At 55.2% G+C, this 21,676-nt stretch overlaps 1 protein-coding gene across 1 annotated transcript in view; it reads right to left on the bottom strand.

Moving 5' to 3' along the window:
- The window catches only part of DOC2B (double C2 domain beta), a 32,046-nt gene extending 13,088 nt beyond the window's left edge, over positions 1 to 18,958 (bottom strand). Inside the window, exons 1-3 of the mRNA XM_064677972.1 lie at positions 18,420 to 18,958; positions 7,600 to 7,679; positions 1,933 to 2,007 (exon numbers count right to left, since the gene is read on the bottom strand). Coding sequence (XP_064534042.1) covers positions 1,933 to 2,007; positions 7,600 to 7,679; positions 18,420 to 18,750 — 486 coding nt within the window. The 5' untranslated portion in view covers positions 18,751 to 18,958. The remainder of the gene's footprint in view (positions 1 to 1,932; positions 2,008 to 7,599; positions 7,680 to 18,419) is intronic.
- Between the last annotated feature and the right edge of the window lie 2,718 nt (positions 18,959 to 21,676).

Raw genomic sequence — 21,676 nt, 5'->3', positions numbered from 1 at the left:
TTTGTGCTGTGCTCTCACTTGCATTTCCAAAGCCATTTCTGCCTCTGAAACCAACCCATGCCCTGTCCAGTGCTGTGGAGCTGCAAAACACCCAGTGCCAGGTTAGAAGGAGGATACCCCTGGAGCAAGGCCGGATGTTCCACGAGCTGAGCGGGATGCAGGGCCAGGGGCTCAATTAGGAGCAGCATCTAAAGCCCTGCAATGTCAATGGCTTTTCTATCACTCAGGCAGGAGCTGGTTTGCAGGAGGAGAAGCTGCCAGCCTGGCTGTGCACGGGCACCAGCCTTGCTGAGTCCATCCCCACGTGCCCAACGACAGAGTGATGCAAACTGAAGGGGACTGCAGGCAGGTGCTCTCATTTATGGCCTCCTGTCACCTTTGATTTAATACCTTGTTTGCCTTAAATCTTTCCTGACTTTGTAAAGTTGCTTCAATCGAGGCACTTTATTGTACCAGGTTCCATCTCACATCTATTTTACCTCATTTCTCGGTGATATCGTGGCCACCATGCCAGGCTCCAGCCCAAGCAGCAGGATACATATCAGACAGGGACTCTAAAGCCTGCTGAAGGGTGACAAGGACAGCAGGGCACCCACTGCCTGCTCAGACCTGTGGGTAACACATCCTGGGGCTGGGGCTCTGGGGGTCAGGAGGGAAAGTGGGTTTAGCCACAGGGGTGACATGATGGGCATCACCCAGCAGCTAACGCTGCCCTGGGCAAGAGACATGAATTAGATCAGAGGAGCTGAGCTCTGGGAATGCCTTTTTCTCCCATCTGGAATGACTCAGTAGTCAGTAACCAGCTCACGTGGAGGGTTTAACAGGGAATGAATTCCAGCTCTGCATGGGGAATGAATTCCAGCCCTGCTTCCCACAGCTCTGCCACAGGAAGACTGGGACAGGAACACCCGAGGAACTCAGGGACAGTCCTGCTGCTGGAACACCTGTACAGGAACATCCAGCCCAGGACACACCCGTGATCCCCCCAGACCTGCTCACCTCTCCCAGGGCAGATCTGGACGGTGCTGTTTGGAATGTGGGGGCAAGGAGAGGGTCCCCCCATGGCCGCTCCAGGCTTGTGGAGTCTGCAGCTCCTGCACTACCCTCAGCTCAGCGCTCCCCTCCTGCCTCTCCACTCTCCACCACCTCCAGCAGAAATGCTAATCAATGCATTTGCAAAACATGGAAATGACAGATAATATCGCTGATGAAAGCGCTCCCAGCTCTCCTAATTCCAGCGGAACTTGAAATGTGGTTAAAAACTCCCTCTACCGCCCTGAACATTATGAATTAATTCAACTGAACCGTAACAAGTAAATATACCTCCCCAAAAAAGGTCTTTCCTTTTGTGTAGAGTAGGAGTTCAATTAATATTCATAACACACACGTTTAGCATTTAAATTCCACATCCCCATCAGTTACACCAAGCTCTCACTACACATCAATATCTTTAATTACTCTTCTCTCCAGCAAGCGCTGAACCTAAGGAGATGGAAATATTTCCCTTATGATTTATACTCTGTTTTATTATGATCTGAGGGGTTTAAAATGTAAAAGAAACAGGACAAAAAAAAATAAAAATTAAAAGGGTCTGGTTTGTTTATAGCTTCAGATTGTTTCACTCAGTGCTTCCCAGGGGCTCCTGGAGAGCAGCATTTGCATTCCCTGCTCCCAAGATGAGGAGTCAGGGATGGCACCTGACTCCCAGGCAGTGGTTTCCCAGAAAGGTATTTTCTACTCCATGAGGATGGATTTAGCCCCAGTTCTTACCTCCTGCTCTCTCTAAGGACTTTTTACTCAAGAGATGGGCAGGAGGCTCGAGGCTTGGCTGCAGCAGCCCCTGGGTGAGGAGCTTCTCCCTGGGGAACCTCCTGGGTCTAATTTCCAAGGAAAAGGCACAGCCCCAGGAAGAGAATTGAAAAGGTGTCTCACCTTACTGGCTCCGGGAAGCAAGTGCAACTTGACGTACGGATCAGCCAACCCATTATGGTCCATCGGCTTCAGGCCCTGGAGAGGGAACAGCAAAAAGCAGGAGTCAGGATAACAGCAGGATGCTGGGCAGGAAGGGTGGCTTCACTGAGCCCATCCACCAATGCCTGTTTCCCTGGGATATGGCTGGTCCAGGGAGTAATTGCATTTCCTCAGGACTGGGGATGGAGGGGAGCGTGGCTGCTGCAGGATCCAGGCCGGGCAGCAAATCCACACACGCTCAGCATTCCAACGCCATCTGTGGAGCCAAGGAGGGGCTGTGGGAAGTGGGAAGCTCCTCACCTGCACTTGGCATCGGCCACCAGGCACCACTCTGCTCTCCCAGCAGCCTGACTCTGCCATCCTCATCACAATTAATTTGGGGGTTAAGCAAATCAGCACAGTGACTTCTGAGGTTTGAAATTACAGGGTTTTGTCATTTAATAATTGCTTATGAGCAAACACACACCTCTGCTGTTGTGGTGCTACTTCTAATCGCTCCCAGAGGGTGTGATAGCACCTACCTACTCTGTGTTATTAAGGCACAGCTGAAGGAAGAACTGCTTCAGGCCAGTGGGAGGCTGGTGCCAGCTGAATGCTGTGGTGTTTGCAAGGAAATCTGGGGGCACCAGAGCACAGACACAAGGAAATGCTCGCTGCAGCCATTCCTGATGGATTTTACACAACACCCTCACAGCTCTTAAAGGATGACGTGGATCACGTCTGTTATAGCAGTGCTCTGGAGCTGATCCTGCTTTGGGAAGAGGGAGGACACAAGCTGTGCCTCTGTGCCTCTTCTAAACAACCTGAAAATTATCCAAGGGCGATGCACAAACCCAGCCCAAAGCCATAACTGCACAGACTGCATGGAAACAGACTCCACAGGGCAAGGAAGCAACTCAGGAGCATGAAAAATGGAGCCTAATTTTCACCAGTCCTAAGCAGAAATGAGAATGGCTCCATCGTGGAAGTCCTTGGATTGTTTCCAGCCTGGCTGTGGGATCCCTGCAGGAGTTATTGCTGGGCTGGCTGAAGGCAATTCTGTGCCTGGATCAGAGGAGGGTTTCTCTGCAGAAGTATCCATCCAACCCTGACTCCTAACTGGGCATGGAGATCAGGCTGGGTGATGCTAAAGACTTTTCACACCCTTTTTGTGATAAGGAGAGTACTCACTGTCTGGATAATGAGTCTGTGCAGCTGCCAGGGATCCACCTGGCAGGAAAGCATTTGTATGGACTGCTGCTGGAACGGCTGTGTGCAGTGGAAATCTAATCATTAAGGCCTGGATTTGGGCAAATCAATGAGGGAAATCGCTTCCATATTTCACATGTATGGAAGAACTCACCCAGCCTGACCCACACAGCCACAGCAGCTTCTTGAGATGCCCTGTTCCACCCCCCTCCCCAAGCTGCATAACCTGGCCAAAGGTGCAGGATGTTCCTGACCTTGGGAATGTCTCTGATTTGGAGCAAAGCTTCTGCTTCAGAGACAAGGGCTCTGCTTCAGAGACAGGCAAGCTGCCCTGGGGCAAGGGAGGCCAAATGGTGCTCAGGAAAGAGGATTTTGCTTCTAAAGCAGAGCCAAAAGGATAAAAATACCAGCAGCGAATGGAGGTGAAATGTCCCTGCTTTAACTGCAGCCTGTGGGTGATGTCCCTGCCCCAGCAGATACTGGGAGGAAGGTGGTGGTATTGGCTGTGGCTCCATGGGCAGATAGGGCAGGAATGGGCTGGATTGTCCCCAGACTCCAGAAGGGATCATCTACACAGTCCACTCACAGAGACCCAGGCTCTCTCCAGCCTCCCCAGTCAGAGGTGCCCACCTGCCCAGTGCTGCACAGCAAATGAAATCAGAAACAAGCAAGCAGATTCCCATGAAAATGGATGGAGAAAGACAGGCAGCTCTGTAATTCACCCATCAATTCAGCTCAATTAAATTACCTTCTGAGGAGGCTATTAAAGGTTTTTTTAATAGATGTGCTATGGAAGATGGAGTGACAGGAGCCTGGAAAATAGCTCCTAATGTCACGTCTACCTCCCTCCCATGTCACTTGATACGTGTGTAGCACACAACTGAATTTAACAGGGCTCTGCCCTGCAAAGCTGCTCCCGTGGGAGCTCATCCCTCCCACAGGGACAACCCACAGGGTGATCAGTACCTGTGTGGAGGGATTGCCAACCTAAAGCTGCTCCGAGAGAGCTGAGAGGCAGAGAAGAGCAACAAGGCTCATATATGGAAGCAGAGCCTCCCCCTGGATCCATCCAGGGCACCTCCCTGGCTCCAGCCAATCCTGCTGCTGGGACTGATTTATGGTGCTGTGCATCGTGGCACAGGCGATGGAGAGGAGACTGAGTTTCATCTTTTCCCTTCCTCTGCCCAACCCCAAAATCTCTGCTGCAATCCTAGGGAGACCTCCAGCTCCCTGCATCCCAGCCTCTGCCAGCTGCTCTCCGTGCCAGTGACATTTAGCTAATCAATAGGATTTAATTACAAGTTGGGCTAATCGGGCTGCCGATTAACGCCACGCTGGCGGCACGCAGCAATCACAGGAGATGGATTCATTCCATCATTCACCCCACAACGAGCTGCCTACCCGCTGAGCAGTATCCCTGCTGCCCAAAAACCAGCCTGGATACCTCCCAGGCCAAGGCATCTCATTCCGAAACGGGGCAAACTGTGCATCCCCCCTCAGCAGCCCAGAGGAGACACACAGCTTCAGGAATTTCCCTGCAGTGATAAATATTTATGACTCAATCCATAAGTAATGCTCAGTGCATTACTGCTGAGACCTCCAGCACTCGCTTCTGTTGGGAGGGAGGGAGCTTCCAAATGCTCGGCAGGGTGGAAACTCCCGGGTGTTTTCTGGCCAGCGGTGCAGGGAGAGCAGCCCAAGGATGCTCCCACGGGCAGCAGCTGCCTGGCATGGCCTGCCTGGGGCCAGGAGCTCCTTCACCACTGCCATACACCCCCTTGAGGCTTATCCTGGGCATCTGCCTCCTGATAGCAGGAGACCAATGAAGCTACAGGGTAGCACAGCCCATCGTGTCTGTGCTGCCACACACCTTTACAGATCCCATAGGTCCTATGATTCTGTGATCCCCCTATAGCAGGTTATCCTCTTGCTCCATGGAGCAGGTCGGCCTTTGTAGGACTGAGCAGCCTGAGTGCCTGCACATTCACTGAACCCTTCTCCACCCCATTTTCTAGGAGGGGGTGATGCCCAGAGCATCCCAGCCCTTTCCCACACATGGCAGTACAGATCAGCACAACCCCAGGGGAGTACACAGGGTCTGTGCAGGGCAGGAGGTGAGTGGGGAGAGCCCTCCTGCCAGCTGGGCACATGGCTGTTCCCACAGTCCAGGAGTGAGCCCCCATAATGCCCTGATTTATTCTCCTATTGATCCCAGCTGAGCTGCAAGGTGTCTGAGTTCAGCCGTGCCTGAAGTGTGACAGGCAGAGTATGGCAGGGCTACTGCCAGCACTGAGAGCCAATAGTGTGAGGTGGTCACACTGCCTGATCCTACCTGATCCCACCTTATCCTACCTGATCCTGTGCCCCTGTCAGCACAGGGTCCAGAGGGTGGCACAGAGGCTGCCTGGAAACTGCCAGCATCTCACAGATCCTGCTGTGAACCTACACCAAGAAACATCTCAGATGTCCCCAGGCACAGCACCAGGGTAAATTCCCACATGGAGTGACTATCCCAGCCTCGTGCAGAGTACAGCAGCTGATGGTTGCAGAGCAGGAAACTGGTGGTGGAGCACAACAGGCTGGATTGAATCTGCTGCCAGTGCCTCCAAGAGCCTGCTCCCCTCTCCCTGCTCCCCAGGAACCGATAACGGGACTCGTGAGGGACATCAGCAGATAGAAAAGTGCTGGAGACTAAAATACATGGAGAGAAGCAAAGAGATCTAAAGGGAGAGAGAGGGGTTGTTTGGGGTTATCGGAGAGAAAGAAAAACATGTCTCACATGGCTGAAATAGTCCAGGTTTTAAGGGCTGCTGGCAGCAGCTGAGGCTCCAGGAGCTGCAGGAGTTGGATATATCCTGAGGGCACCTTCCCCAGAGGGCCGAGACAGGTACCCAGGACACCCAGCCCAGGTGCAAGGGCAATGCACGTCCCAGCACTGCTGGGGCTCGTGTGTGCAGCCCTGGCACTCGCCCATCTCCTCCTCTACAGCACTACTTGTAACATCTACACAGCCGGCGCCGGCTCCCACCGACGGCAGCCGGGGCCCGGCCCTTACCTTTCTGTAGTCAAGTTTTGGCAGCTTTCCCCAGGCGAGAGATGAAATGAGAGCGAGCAGATGGCAATGTAAATAAAAGAGAAAAATGGGAGAATGAGAGCAGAATGGAAATGAACAGGACTCGAGTGCTTGAATGTCAGGGTGGCGAGGAGGGCTCTGCCCACCCCGTGGCCAGGGGAGGTGCAGGGGTACCCCCAGTCCTGTGGGGTGGAATCAGCCACCACTATTCCTGACAGAGCCAGGTGGGCACGGCAGGGCTCTCCTTTGCCAGCCCTGCCCTTGCTCTTGCTGATGTGAAATCTATCACTTGCCGCTCACAGGTCTCCTTCCTCCCACTCCAAACACAATTAGAAATCTCCTCCTTGGCACCGCTCCCGAGTGCACCAAGGGAAGCCTGACCCGGAGGCTGCCGGAGAATTCACAGGCAACAGGGAGGGAAACAAACCCCACTGTCTGCCCCAGCCCTGCCCCAGCAGTCCTGCCCAGGAGCTGCAGGTGCTGCACTTGCCCCCAGCCAGGAGCAGCTCTAGAGCTGCCAGGGCAGATGTTTCCATGCTCATCCCCAAAGCCAAGCTTTGGTGCTGGAGTCTTGGAGAACCCTGGGTGGGGATGTGCATTCTCAGCACCCAGGACCAGCACCCAGCGCAGCAGGTGCCAGGGTGGGGGCTGCAAACATGCATCCTATGAAGGCAAATAGCATGGCCTGATCCTCTGGGGCTCAGGTCACAGCCCGTTCTCCTGACTGCTGTAAAAACTCTCCACACCTTCCCAAGATCTGCAGGGATTTAGGTCTTCTCCTCCCAACCCACCACTGCCATGGTGACCTGGTACCCTCACTGCTCTGGTCCTCATGCTGGTGAAGCAGAGAGGAATCCAGCAGCACCCACGGGCCTGGAGGCAGAATCAGGACCTCAGTTATCTGTTTCTGCTCCAAAATGTGCAAAAAGCCCCTAATTGCTTCAATCACGCAGACGGCAAAGGCGCTGAGGCGCAGCACTTTGTGGCCGTGATTAGCAGCATTTAAAAGAGCCATTTATAAACTGACAGCCGGTCACAGCCGTCAAGTAAATAACAACATCGGGAGGGGCTGCTCTAAAAAGCATCAATAGCTGCAGCGATCTCGTCAAAGGGGAAGAGCAGCCGTCTCTGTACTGCCGGAAACGCCCTGAAAGGCAGGGCTGGAGGGGAAGGAGAGGGCAGAGGCACTGGGTGTTGGGATAGAAGTGGAGCTGGCAAAGGAATAGCTGCTTCACAGACACTGCCACATTTGCAGCTTTTGGCACTTTTGGCACAGCTGCAGCACCTGGGTGGCCCCATAAGGCAGGACAAAGTTTCCCACCTCCAGGCACAGTCAGTCCTCCCCGTTCCCACGCCCTGAGCCATACCTTGGCTTTATTGATGGTGCAGTGGAGAGCGTTGTTCTCTTGATCGTAGAGCAAGCTGAAATCCAGTGTCCCCAGCGTGGCTGCGAAGAAGAGAAGATTCTGTTAGCCGGTGTGGCCCAGCCAACGCTGCCTTTTCTCCCTCTGAGCGCAAAAGGAGTGCATGAAGATGCTACAGAAATGGCTGCAAACATTGTAAAACATAAGCATCCTCATGTGAGCCCTTGTTTCCAGCTGGTGGCCATCCCTATGTTGGTTGGTGGGGCTGGCACAGTCCTGGGAGAGGACTGAGTGGGATCAGTGGATGCAGCTCGCCCAGCTTTGCCTCTGGGGGCTTTCACGTGGGTCACTCCCCAATCCCACAGCAGCCCCATTGCAGCCAGCAGCTTCCTGTCCCTCAGGAGCTGAAAGCTCTTCTCTGGGAAGATCCAGGCATGGCTGGGACACAGAAGAGACCCACTGTTGGCACATCCCCCCTGCTCCAGCACCGCTGGCATTCCCAGAACATGTATTTGTACACTGACACCTTCAAAGAAATGAGCCACCAATGGGATCCCTTCTCAGCTCCAATCTGGCTGCAAACTGTAAATTAAACCCAGGGAGGGATGGAAACACTTTTATGGTTAAAATGAAAAACACCAACAGCTTTTAATCGGAGCAGTGTTCCGTTACATCCACAACCCAGGAACAGCAGCACGGGGCATCTCCTGGGATGGGACACAGGGACAGGGCAGGAGACTGGAACAAAACCAGGAGAGCCTCAGCAGCAAAAGTACATTTGATTTAAGAAATTCTTTCCCTTTGAATGATCTGAGCAAGTCGTGCTAATCCAAAGCAGAGAAAAAGCTTTAAAAAGACAAGCTCTCCAAAAACATGGCTTAACCTTCTCCAAGGCTCCCAGACCTTATTTGCACGCCAAAGCCTGGACATGGAGCAGCATCTTCACTGGCTCAGCTTCACCTGCCACCAGCCTTGAACTTCCAGGGTGGCTCTGGACCCAGCAACCCCCACTTTTCCATGCCCACCTTCCCAAAAGGGGTCTGCCTGAGCGCTGCCCTGCCACCAAACAGCATCCCACCACTGTTTCCAAGGTAACTGCACCTTCCCGCCGCATTCAGAGCATGAAAAAAAAATCCAAAATAAAAACCAGAACAGTTTTGCTTAATATCAAAGCAGGGTTTGCTGCCAGGCGGGGGGGGGGGGGTGTGTGTGAAAGTTGGACAAACTTTATGGCAGGAAATAAGGTCCTTTTTCCCCCCCCCAGCACTGACAGCAGCAAGGCACCCACGGAGGAGGCAGATATTCAGGGGACCGAAACGTTCCTGCTGCAATTTCACAGTGATCTCCCAGCCCAAAGGCAAATGAGCTACAGATTTGCCTGCTAGCAAAAGAAAAATCATTGCTCCAGAGCAAATATCTTGAGTTCAAAACAGAATAAACACCCAAAGAGATTTTCTGCCAGAATAATGTACCCCCCTCGCTCTGGAGCAATTTCATGGCACATTAGCTGCTGGTCTGGGTAAGTCACAAATCAGCGGGGGTTTACCTGCCAGGGGAAGATGGAAGCCATACAGGGTGAGGCCAAACCTGCTGCAAATTCTGAGTCATCTCTGGGTTCGGCCCAAACGGGCATTTCCAGAGCAATTCCCACCCGAAACCGCTCCTCATCCCACAGGGAGGAAGGCGCAGCAGTCCCCGGATGTCCCTGCCTGCGCTTAGAAACAGGGAGCTCACGGATGGCAGTGGGTGAAGTGTGAGGCTCCACAGCACAAGGGTGAAAGCCAAGTCAGCAAAACTTCACAAAATCTGCATTTTTCACTCAAGAGCGGAAGATGAAGCCTCCGGTTTCGGAGCCTCATCATTTCCACCTGCCCTTTAATCAGCGCTTCCTGCCAGCCCCACCGCTCGGCCCTCCCGGGTTCAAGCTGTTATTTTATTTTTATCACAGGAGGGGGCCCGCGGCTCAGCCTGCTGGATTTGGCAATTTATAAAACAAATTAAAAGCCTGGCACGAAAACAGACTTTGGCCAGGAAATACTGACAAAGCCCCAGCCTGCCCCAGGGGCGAGGGCAGCAGGGGGGCCCCGCTCCTGCAAGACAGGCAAAGCCTAAAATCACTATAACAAGCAGCAGGTGCTTGTTTTGCAGGTGGGGACTCAGGTCCTGCTCCCAGTGCTGGGAGTCCGTAAGCAAACCTTGAGCAGTTCCCATTCCTCTTGGAGCTGCCAAAAGCTGGGAGGGCATGGATAGGGGTGCACAGTTCCCCCAGCCCTGCCAGGCTCCAGCCCCAGCTCTCCTCCAGTTCTGAAGGGGTTTTCCTCTACATAGGCTTTTTTTTCTTGTTGGTGGTGATCTTGATAACCAAGGAAAGATCTGCCTTTAGCAGAGGGATGTGGAAACACCAGCAGAACATGAGCTAATTGCTTAAAAACATGGCTGTGTGGAGATGACAAAAGGGGTCAGGCAAACTCAGAGTTTGACAGCCAACGTGCTGCTGTGGAGCCAAGGGTAGTGCTGCCACCAGAGCCAGGACCCAGAGGATGCCCAGGACACGCTGGACACATCCAGGACACGGCCACAGCCCTGCAACCTCTGTTACCTTCTGAGGAGGCACATCCAGGCAATGGATCCAGCACAGCAGTGAAGGCAGAGACAAAGGCTGGTGCTCAAGCTGCTCAGGGGCTGAGGAGGTGGCAGGAGACCTCCAGCTGCACCAGGGGTGGGAGCCACCTCTGCACCCCACAGCAGCTCCCTGTAAACTCCCACAGGACCACAACCCTGCACTCCTGGAGCGGGCAGCACGCTGAGCCAGCGGCCAGGCAAGCCAACACCACCACACCAGCATCAGTCACCGCTCCCAACCCTCCTGCAAACCTCTGGCAGCACATCCAGCCCTGGCTGTGGGAGTTCTGCCTCCCCAGCTGGCAGGATTGGGCCCAAAACCTTGGCAATGCAGCTGAATCCCCCTCTTTTGATTGCTTTCCCCCTCCCACGAGAGATGCAACTCGATTGTGCTCTTAATTAAGGGAGCAAGTACCCAAAAAAGAAAAGGGCGGCAACTAGACTCAAAGCGCTGTTACCAGGATTATTTAACTCGACTGGGCTATTCTAAACACTGCCCTCTAATCACACAGGCTGCAAATAAAAAATATAAATAAATGTCTTTGTCAGGCACTACAAAGGCAGCTTGGTGCTCTCCAGACAGCAGGCAGGATGTATCATTATTATTACAATTATTCTGCTCCAATGATAAAATAACCATTAGGAAAGCTGAACTCATTAGGAGGTTCTGACCCTTTCTCCTCTCCAAGAATTGGGAGAGATTGATGGGAAGACGCTGGCCAGGGCCTGGCGTTTAACACAGGCTCTAAAAAGAAAAATAAATCTGACTTGCGCGGGAACGCGGCCTCCTCTCCCACTGACCTTTGGGCGTTTTGATTAATTCAGTGGGCCACAAAACTACCAGAGGGCAGCAGAACCAGCAGATGTGTCCGCGGGCTCCGCCGGGGGACGCGGCGAGCGCAGTGTCCCGGCACGGCCGCAGCAGCAGCACTGCCCTGGCCGGCGGAGTCGGCAGAAATTGTTTATTGCTGACATTTCCCATCAGCGCCCAGGGTGACGGGGAGGCTGGAGGAGCTTCTATTTATACCTGCGGGATGAAAGGCAAAACGCGGTGATAAATCCCTGCTCCGCTCCCTTCCCCAGCCCCCCCCCGTCTTTGCAGGCGCCGTTGCCCTCGCCTGGTCCACGCCGGGATCCGCCCCCTCTGCAGCCTGGGATGCTCCAAGGAGAAGAGTTTCTCAGCCCAAGGGATGGTCAAGACATGGAAGAGACCCTGAGACTTGCAGAACAGACCTGTGAGCTTCAGCAAAGCCCGTGGAGGTGCGAAGTGATGACGGAGCGCACTCCTTACCTTCCCAAGTCAGGGAAGCTTTCACAGCAGAGCTCCACACTAAGAGAAATTGAGGTGTGCACACAAAAAACCCACTATAGAACTAATTAAAAAGAAGTCCAAAAGCTTTAAGTCCCTCTGCTTATCAGCATTGCTGCTCCCAAGATAATCTGCTCATGGATTTTGTGCCAGGGAGATCAGAGTGGAGCAGTAAAAAGACTGCTGGGGATTGTCTGGATTAGCTCTCCCTTACAGAAAGCATAGGTTCAGTAACCTTCAGACTGGGTATTTTTTAATGCACTATAAAAGATAGGTCCCTATTCTTCCATTGCTTTAATTTACCCCTGCAATAGAGATAATTTTAAAGGTCCTGAAAGGCAGTAAGTAATTCTGTGCACTTACAGCCCCATGTAAAATGTTGGTAAATGACTCCTCAGGAGGAACAGAAATTATCTCCTGCCATTTCCAAGCAGGACTGCTGAAGAGCATTTTGGTGGGTGGCTCTGTGTGCTCCTGCCTCCTTGAGAATGACAGTGCCTTGACCTGGTCCAAAGGCTCACGATGGGGCAGTGCAGGCAGACAGTGCTGGGGCAGCTTGAGGATTGACTCCCTGAGCCCCTAAAACCCTCCAGGGCTATCCCTGGAAAACAGCACCATCAGATCCTGCAGCTGAGGCTGAGCTCATCCAGCATCCACAGCATTCCTGGTCCATGCACAGACCTGCTTGGGATGCTGCTTGTGACTTACGTGCCTTGGTAGAGTCAGGGATGGATCCCACAAGGTGCTCAGCTGAGGAGCTGCAGGCTGCAAACCCCCAGGTCTGATGGCAGCACTGACCTCTGGCATGATCCTCCAGCCACGGGATTCAGCATCAGCCAGGGAAGGTGGTGAAAGCAGGTGAAAATGGGACACTTCTGAAAGTTCTGCCAGGGGCTATTCCATGAAAATGCATCCTGTGGGAGGTTTTGGGACATGCCCCAGGGACAGCACAGCATGTTGGGACTCAGACATTCCTGTGAGTCCTGGACCACGAGGTGCCAACTGGCTGCATCATAGAACTGTGATCTGCTGCTGCAGGCAAGGCAGGACATCCTCACTCCTACAGAAAAACCCAGCAGGGACCAGACCCAGCACACAGGCAGGAGACTTTCCTTCCTTGGGAGATCTACAGATGTGGCTGAATTCAATAGGATCAGGAATGAGAACAAAGCACAACTTTCCTTTCTTGCAACTGCTCCCTGCCTGACCGTGGGTTTTTCACTTAAAATCTACAGCAATTAATATTTCTTCATTTTGGAGACACAGCACCAGCCCCTGGTAAGCTCTGGAGCAGGGAGCTGCTTCCTCGCGAGGTTGGTTGATGGATGCTCATCAGCTCTTCTGTCTTCTCCAGGAGGAGTGTTCAGAGGAACACTTATCTGCTCAGAACAGTTCAGAGATGCAATTATGTTTTACAGCACTAAATGGTCCCTGATGTCAGCAGCAATTAGACTTTCAGCAATTTCAATTTAGAGATGGCCTTCAAAATCTCTCCCTCTCTCTTCCTTTAATGAAATACAGTCTTGCAATTAACAACCCCCCAAAATTGCCTTCACTGTTAAATACAAAGATGAAAGATCTGGGAACCCCCTTGAGCTCCAGCATGGTGGAGTAAGGGGTGTCAGTTCCCTTTTCCAGCTGGGGACTGTGTCTCCTCCTGCACCCTGGAACCACAGAAGGTGAAGGGCTGGGCAGGCTGGTGGGGAGGAGGCAGCGGGAGGGCCCCTCATTAACCAGCAGCCGTGTGGCTCCTTCATTAGTGGAGGTGCCGGAGGCCATGGCCCATATGCTGCTTCCATTGCTGCTGCAGGAGGGATGCCCACACAGACCCTGCTCACCCTCGTGTGCCAGCCTCACCAGGTGCCCTGTGTTCCTCTTCAGCACTTCAGGGTGTCCCTGCCCGTGGTCACTCCTTGGGAACAGGCATCTCCGGGGGCTGAAGGCTCGTTGGGGGATCAGGAACACACGATGTGCAGCCTCCACCTGAACCACTGAAGGGGGGGCCAGCAGGAAAGCGTGAGAGCTCGCCCCACACCAGCACCTTCCCTATACCCACCTATCCCGCAGGAAACCAGACAGGAGCTAATCCAGAGTCACCCCAGTTAACATCCCATGTTTCCCTTGGGAAGGCTAGAAGCTCCCCAATGCCCTCAGACCTCAGTTCCACACTGCCCAGTACCCACACACGTTCCTTTGGCACAGGCAGCTCAGGTTGTGGTCTGGTGGGCAAAGCCACGCTCCAGGCTCTGCCGAAATCAGCGGTGGTTTGTTTAGTTTCCTGAGTAAAAAAAAATTACTTCTTTTGGCCTTCTCTGGATTGAAAAGACGATTCAAAGCTTATAAATAGCAGTGGCAGCATATGCTAAGGAGCCGCGTTTCAGAAGTAAATATCCTCCCCGTTCCAGTGCACATTTCCCCTCGCCGTCTCCTCTCCCTCCCCCTGTCTGGCCAAAAGCACTGCCAGGTGACTTGCAAGCCCTGCACCCCTTAAGACGTTCCTCTTTACGTCTTTGAGCAGCCAGTAATTAATATCTCCATGACGGCTTTGCCTGCCTAATTATCTTCTTTGCTCAAAATAAGAGTCTTCCTAAATAACTTGCGTGGCGCTGCTCTCAGCAGGCGTCACGAGCCGCCGCCACCAGGACTGGCCTCTCAGCTGTACTTTGGAGAAGTCGTTTCCATGCTGCTGCAGCTCCGGAGCCTGCTCACGAGCCTGCTCCTCCGTGAATAACAACTGGGAATGCCATGGAACTGGCTGGGTTTGGGCATATATGAACAGCCCTGGAGCGCTGGCAGGAACAGTGTGGGGCAGCTCTTCCAGCTCCCACTGCAGCTCCCTGCCCTCAGGCTGTGTTCCCACTGGAAAATCCAGAGCCAAACGCATACGGAGGAGGGAGAAAATTCCAGTGTGACCACAGCCTCTTTCCAAAGCCAAACAGCAGCTCAGGGGAACGGGGCATTTCTGCAAGGGCTGGAAACTTGCTTGCCTGTTACAGGAGGATGGCTGCTCCCTCCAGCGCTGTCCCCCGTGACAGAAGCCCCAGCAGTGCTCCCTCACAGGGACGGCGTCTCCACCTCTGTGCTGCTCATGCAGGGATTTGAGAGACCTTTAAAAACCCGTCAGGTACAAATTCCCACTGGTGCTGTGGAGGGGGAAGTGTGGGCAGTGAAGGGGCAGCAATTTGGGTGAAATCGGGGAAGATGGGAGGCGAGAGCCAGCTCCTCGCAGGTGGCACATTGCCATCTAGCTGGCATTTGCTTATTTTCCTTGCAAACCAAGTTTCCCTGGCAGTGTGCTGCCCGAATGGGTGGGAAGCATCTCTGGTGGTTGGGGACCCCAGGGGCCAGTACTGCTGCTGTCACCGGGCACCAGCCAGGGGAACCAGAGACGAGGTGACAGCCAAGTGTCCCGAGGCACCAGGAGTGAATCCCCCCCTTCCCAGCCCCAAATCCTGGCTGGTCCTCTCAGCTCACAGCAGATGCTAATTCTGGTCCAACAGCGCCAAATCACCTTTCTCACCAAATACACACTTCCCACCTCTCCTGTCTCATTCCACCTCCTCAGCAGCTCCACTGGGGACAAACCCACTGCAGGAAGAGAGTCCTGTACAGCCTGAGCTCTGGTCCCAGAGCATCCCTGCAGACGGAGGATGGAGGAGGCGCAGGGCAGCGATGAGTCCTTCTCCCAGGGTCTCCTAAGGGTCCTGGGATGGCAGCAGGTGCCCACCACAACCCTGCAAATCCTCAAGCAGCACTGTTGGCAGGTCTGATGGGAAGAGCTGGCTCCATGCAGTTCTCAGTAGTCCCAGAGCCAGCCCAGATGTCTCCACTCATTATCTGCTGTGTTTGTTCCCTGGCCCTGCCTGCTCCCTGCCACTCACTGCATTCAACAGGCTGGTTGAAAGGTGTCCCAGAGCCATCAGCCTGAGCCTCTGCATCAGCCTCCCATGAACTAGTACCATCTGTCTTCCTGCCTCAGCCGGGTCCCTGCCCATCTCTGGAGCAATCCTACCTGCCTCTTGCAGCCTGGGGATTCGTAATTTTCCAAAGCTCCAACACCATGCACGCACACACATCTGCCCCCCAACATGTCCCTGCTCCCTGCAGATGCCAAACCCCTGGGTCAGGCCACCCCGCTTGGATGGGAGCTGACACTGATGCTTCTCCCAGGGCTGCGCTGCTCTGGGGCTGCCCCATCCAGAAGAAGGCAGCTCTGTAGGCACTCCAAGAATTGCTGATGGCATCTGGAGCACAACTCAGCAAAGGATTAAGGAATGGGGTGCAGGGTACCAGCCCAGGTGAGCTGCAGCAGGGCCAGGCAGAACCTACCCTACTCTCTCCCCGCAGCCCTGCTGGGGTGCTGAAGGTTTTGCAGGGATGGCAGCTCCGGTCCAGCCCCTGCCGATGCCGCCCTGCACGGCAGCGGTGACAGAGCAACCCATCCGTGGCACCTAACAGGCTGCTGCTGCTGCAAACCCAGAAACCAGCCCAGAGCAGCAACTCCAGGCAGGAACGAGCCTGGGGAAACCCAGACAAATGCTGCATTTCTCCAGGCAGGGGCAGCTCTCCTCCTCCCATTCACCCAGCCAGCAGCAACATCGCTTGGTGTTGGAGGAGGGAAACCCGCAGGCAGGTGGGACAATTGGGAAGGAGCTCTCCTCCTCCTCCAGATGGACCCTGCCATGGCAAAATCCCTCTCCCTGCACCTCTCTGGGGCTGAGCTGGGAGTATCTGTGGGGAGTGAGGCAAGATGTGCCACTGCCCAGCAACACCTTGATTTGTGGGTGCTGCACCCAGATCCGACACCACCATCCCCTGAGACCTCAGTCACCTCCCTGAACCCTGTGTGACACGCAAGGGGACTGGCACCACCTAAACCCCAGTGCTGCCCTGATGTACAGGCAGACACAGGTTCTCCAGGGGAAATTTAGTGCAGGTGACTAATGCAGCAGCCCTGAATCACCCTCCAGGGATGTGGGGGAGCCGAACAACACTCCCCAGCATAGATGATGGCTCGAGTCAGGCTGCATGAATCCCCTCCCAGTCCCCAGCTGGGAAATTGGGACAAGGAGCTCTTGTCTGGCTTTACAACTTGGCTGCTAAACATGGGGGAGTGACAGTCTCATCCTGCACATCTATGCCAACCAGTGTCCTGAGGGTGGCTGGGACCACCCTGTGCTGTCCCCAGAGATGTGACACCAGCAGTCCCACCTCCCCACTCTGCTCCTGGCACTGATGTGCTTTCACCAGCCGAAAACCCACCACATCTGGCAAAAGAGCCTCAGCAGTTTGCCTGACACCTGTTACGCTGCAACAAACACTCTTCCTAACACCAGCCGGGGTGAGAGAAACACCCGCCCGCCCCCGGCACGAAGCCGAGCCTCTTCCAGCCAGCACTGCCGGCGGAAAAATGCAGAATGCAGCACCCTGGGCTATTTCCATGCGAGTCACCTGGAGAAAACACCACACTCTGGGGCCCCGAGTGCTTCGGCTCCCACACACACCCCTGGCCCTGCAGCCCAGTTGCTCCCATTTCTACTGCCACAGTGAGCAAAGACGATCTAATAATTAGAGCAGCAAATAACACCCAAATCCGGTTAAAGTCACCGTTAACTGCCCGGCTCGGACAAACGCGGCTTAGCAGAGATGTTCTCCCCGGGAGTGCCGAGGCTCTTGCCTCTCCAGAGAGCATGACCCTGACACCGGCATGGGGAGAAAGGGAGCATCAGTCTGGGGCTGGCACACAATTCCCAGCCTCTCCTGGGGCTGTAGCTGGTGGTCAGCAGGCAGAGGGGGGCACAGGGATGGCTGTGCCACCCTGCAGCAGCACAGCCCTCCTTGGGGTCATGCTGCGGGGTCTGGCACAGATGACAGCAGCCCAGGCCAGCCCAGAGCCCGGCAGCGAGGCCGAGGCAGGGCTGTGACATTCTGCACAGGAAAAAGCCACCGCCTGCCCGGCGCTGGGCCGTAAACAGCTCAGCCTCTCCTTCCCCCAGGACGAGCACGCAGCACTGCTCAGCAGCACCCACTCCCTTCCTCGGCACCTCCCGGCTTCAAACTTTGTGCTCAGCCCCTGGCAGGATCTGGCCCCTGAAGGTTGGGCTGAATCGAGCCCTTGGGTTTTATCCGACTCCAAGGGAAATCGCATTATCCCAGTCACCGTGGCTGGCAGAGCCAGGCAGCAGCTGCCTTGCAGCCTGCAAGCTCCACCGCGCCGGGTGGGAAGGACGTTTTGGGTGGGGAGGGGTTAACCCTTGCTGCAAGCACCTGCATCTACCAGAACCAAACCCTTCTGTTCCAAAGCCCCCACTGGTCTCGTGCAGGGCTCTGCCTGCAGCTGGAGGGCGAGGAATGGAGGAATGACATGTCAGAGTTTGCCGAGGGAGAGGGCAGAGATCTCCAGGGTGGATGTCATTCCAAACAAATCTCCCCGATGTGGAGCCGGGCGATGCTGGAGTGTATCGCCAGCTCATCAGCAGGGTGGCTGGAGCAGCCTGCACCACCGAGGTGGATTAGCCGAAGGGTCTGAGCCCAGCTGGCAGCCTTCAGAGGCACGGAGCCGAGCAGGGACGAGGCAGAGAAGTGCACCAACCACAACAGCAAAACACAGCAACTGGTGGCTCTTGGGAGACTTCCCTAGTTTGGGTTCAGCGGCCAGCCTGGCTGCAGCAGGGACACTCCCAGGGCCCCCTTCCACCCCGAAACAGTGCCGTAACAGCCCTCCCAGCTAAAGCTGGGGACTTCTCACTGCTGCAGTGTGATCCCAGGGATGGGCAGCATAGCTGGCAGCCGGGAAGGGCACGCGACTCAGGCACCAAGATGGGGAACCAGCCCTAAGACCCACCCTTGCCCTCAGCACCCAGCAAACTCCCATGGAAACTTAGGAACTTACTGCAGTCGTCGGACTCGTAGCCCTCGGGGTCCACCACCTCCTCGGGCGCTTGGCTCTTGGCCGGCTGCTCGGCGGGCGTCGTGCCATACGCTCCAAAAAGCTGGTCCACGTCCTCATCATCTTCCCGGGGTCCCTCGGCGGGGCTCACGGAGGGCTGGCTGACCGCGGGGCGCAGGGCACTGCTGCGGCCGACGGCGGCGGGGAGCCCGCGGGGGAAGCGGGGGAAGTAGTCGGAGATCTGCTTGATGGGTTTGATGGGGCCGGGGCAGACGTCAATAGCCATGTGCTCCTGGATACTTATGGTCATTTTCTCTCCTTTTCGGAGTGTCATGCATGCGGCTGTCGGTGCCAAGCCCCTCCGGAGAAGCCCGGACCGTGCGTGGGGGAGCCGTGAAGTTTCTGCCGGGGGCCGCGGAGGCGGGTGAGGAGGGAGGCTCCGGTGGGCACCTTACGTGGTTCTCGCGCCCTGAGCCCCAGACACCGCACACATGCTGCTGCCGCCTGCCCTGGCGCTCGCACAGCCCCTGATCCTGCCAGCGCTGCCTGTGAATAAATGAGCGAGACACAGAGACGGATAAGAGGCAGGGGGTGGGCTCTCGGGTGATGTCACCAGCTAGCAACAAAGCGGTACCCAGCAGCGGAGGAATGAGGGCTGTGGCCGGCCTGCCGCCCCGGCCGCACGGCCACCGGCGTGGGCAGCCGGCCCCCCGCCCCTTCCCCGGCACAGCCCCGGGGGCAGCCAAGCAGAAGCTGGGGTGATGGGGTGTGGGGAGGTGGGCTTCGACCCATCTGCCTGCCCAAGCAGGGCTGGTCCCTGCCAGACCCCTCCGGGGGGGTAGAGGTCACCACGCACTGTCAGGAGCCATCGCCCTGTTGGGTCGCATCCCGGCGTGCTGCGGACAGGGACGCAGGGCTGCCCCGGGCCCAGGGATGGTGGCGGTCCCCAGGGATGGTGGCAGCCCACGGGGACCACGGCAGCCCCCGTGCCCTCCCGGCTCACCGCGGACTGTGCCAGGGAGGTGCTGTGCCGCATCCTCAGCAGGGGCAGGGGTCACACCCTGCCCACTCCCCACGGCCCGCAGGGGCAGGGACAGCCCGGACTCGCAGCCCTGCTGCCGTAGCTGCCCCCAGCCCACAGCAACGCCCCCTCCAGAGCTCAGCACCGGCCAGGGGGGCTGGGTGAGCCGCCCCCAGCCCCTAGGGCTGGGACTGAAGCAACACATGGCTCCTGCTCACAGCCCGGGCGGCACAGCCTCGCCCTGCCAGCGTGCGGCTGTGGCCTGGAGCGATGCAGCAGGTAGAGCATCGCAGAGGAGCGAGTGAAGGGCTGGGCCAGGGCTCCCTGCCAGTGTGGCCATGCTCAGCACCCCTCCAGTAACCTTCCCAGGCAGGGCCAGGGCCCCATCACTAGCCAGGACAGGGACAGGCTCCCTGCAGCCTGCTGCAGGCTCCCTGGAAAATGCTGAGCTGTGGTTTGCTCAGGTAGGTTGGTCTCAAACTGCTGTTTTTACTAATCTCTCCTGTGTTCAAATCAATAAATCTGTGGTTCCACAAGCTACTGGAAGTGGACTTTTGAGCAAGGAGTGCCAGAAGAGAAACGCTGTGAGAACTTGGTGCAAAATGCTGCCCAGTAAACTCATCCTGCCCAGAAAAATGTGTCTAAAATATTTTAGAGAGGCAGCTCCCAAGTGTAGCTGGCTGAGGAGTGGGAGGTCTGGCATGAGGCTGGGACACATAGTGTGCTATGGTCACCCAGTACCATGTCCAGCTGCTCACAGCTGGTACCTCCAGGTAACCTGACAGGACACAGATCCCTTCTCAATGCACACAGAGCTGCAGTCTCCTGGAGGCTGGCACACGGGTGTCTATTAAAAACAAAGCTCTGTTCCTCAGAGGATTTTCCCCAAATCCCAGGAAAATGACACCCAACCTTTTTGCCTAATGCGGAGTTCAATTTTCCTTCAGATTTCGGTAAATGTTAATGCACGTCCCTGACTCATAACACACTGACACTAGGCAAACCTAATTTACTCTCACCGGGAAGCAAATGTTTCTCTCCTGAAGCATCCAAACTTGTCATTGCTCTGTACCCAGACCTGACGAACATGGATGCTCTAATGACCTGGGAAAGCAGGACACTGCTCACCACTCCTTCCTCTCCCTGCCATGTTTTCACTCCGAGGTAGCTCCCGCCTGTTGTGCAGGGGTGATCGGTGTAGCAGATCCAGCCTGAGACAGTTTAGCCCCCTTCCCACATCCAGCGACTCCCAGGACATTAATTCAGATGGAAATGCCACCTGCTTTGCGTGTCAAGGCTGAAAATATCGCAGGTGGATTGATGATAGGTGGGAATGTCATGGAAAACACAAAGAGGTGCCTCTGGCTTTGGAGCAGCCTGGGTGCAGCATCCAGATGTGGTGTGGACTCGGAACAAAGCAAAAATTGGGCCCGATGCCCAGAAAAAAAGCAGCAATTTCCACTAAGAAAAGAGCAAACAAATAAATAAATAAAATTAAGTTACGTATGAGGGCCTAATGTCGTTATTACCATTACAAAAGCGTCGTCATTTCAAATGTTTCCTCAAAGAGCACAATACCAATATAGAGAAGGATTGTTTTATAGGTCAGAAAATCAAGTCTCTGGGAATTAAGGTGAAACTCTGAGCTCTTCTTCCTCCTGCACCGACAGCCCACAGCCAGGACCAGGTTGCCCAGCAGCACCAACCGAGAGGTGCCCAGCTCACCCAGGGATGCAGAAGAGCGACAAGGGGACCAGATGAAGGGCAAAGCAAAGGCAGAACCGAAGCAGACAAAGCTCCCTGAATCAGGGCAGGAGTGGCCCCCAAGGGAGACCCTGTCCCCAGCCTTATAGACTGAAGGAAACAAACCCAAGATTTACTGCTAACAGCCCAGACGGGACTTTCTAGTCCCTGACTGATCCCAAGCCTACTGAAAGCAGCTGAAGCCTTTCCTTAGCTTTTAATGAGTCCCAAAGCAGCTTGGTTTTGATAAACTACTCTTTTTTACCTTCTCATACTGCTTGAGTGTTTCCTTCTGGGCAGCACAGCCCCATATTTTCCAAGGGTTCCCCAAATGTGGTCGGGGGCTGGCTGCACAGCCAGGCACCACGTCCTGCCACACATGACAACATGGAAGGTAAAAGGGACAAAAATAGAGAGTTGGGCTGGGAGACAAAAGCAGGGCTTGGAGACACAAAGCCAGTTTCCAGGTAAAGCTTTTAATTCCCACCGTCTGTCT

This window comes from Pseudopipra pipra, chromosome 21 (assembly GCF_036250125.1).
Source record: "Pseudopipra pipra isolate bDixPip1 chromosome 21, bDixPip1.hap1, whole genome shotgun sequence".
Taxonomy (NCBI): domain Eukaryota; kingdom Metazoa; phylum Chordata; class Aves; order Passeriformes; family Pipridae; genus Pseudopipra; species Pseudopipra pipra.
This window is presented reverse-complemented; position numbering and strand designations above follow the sequence as displayed.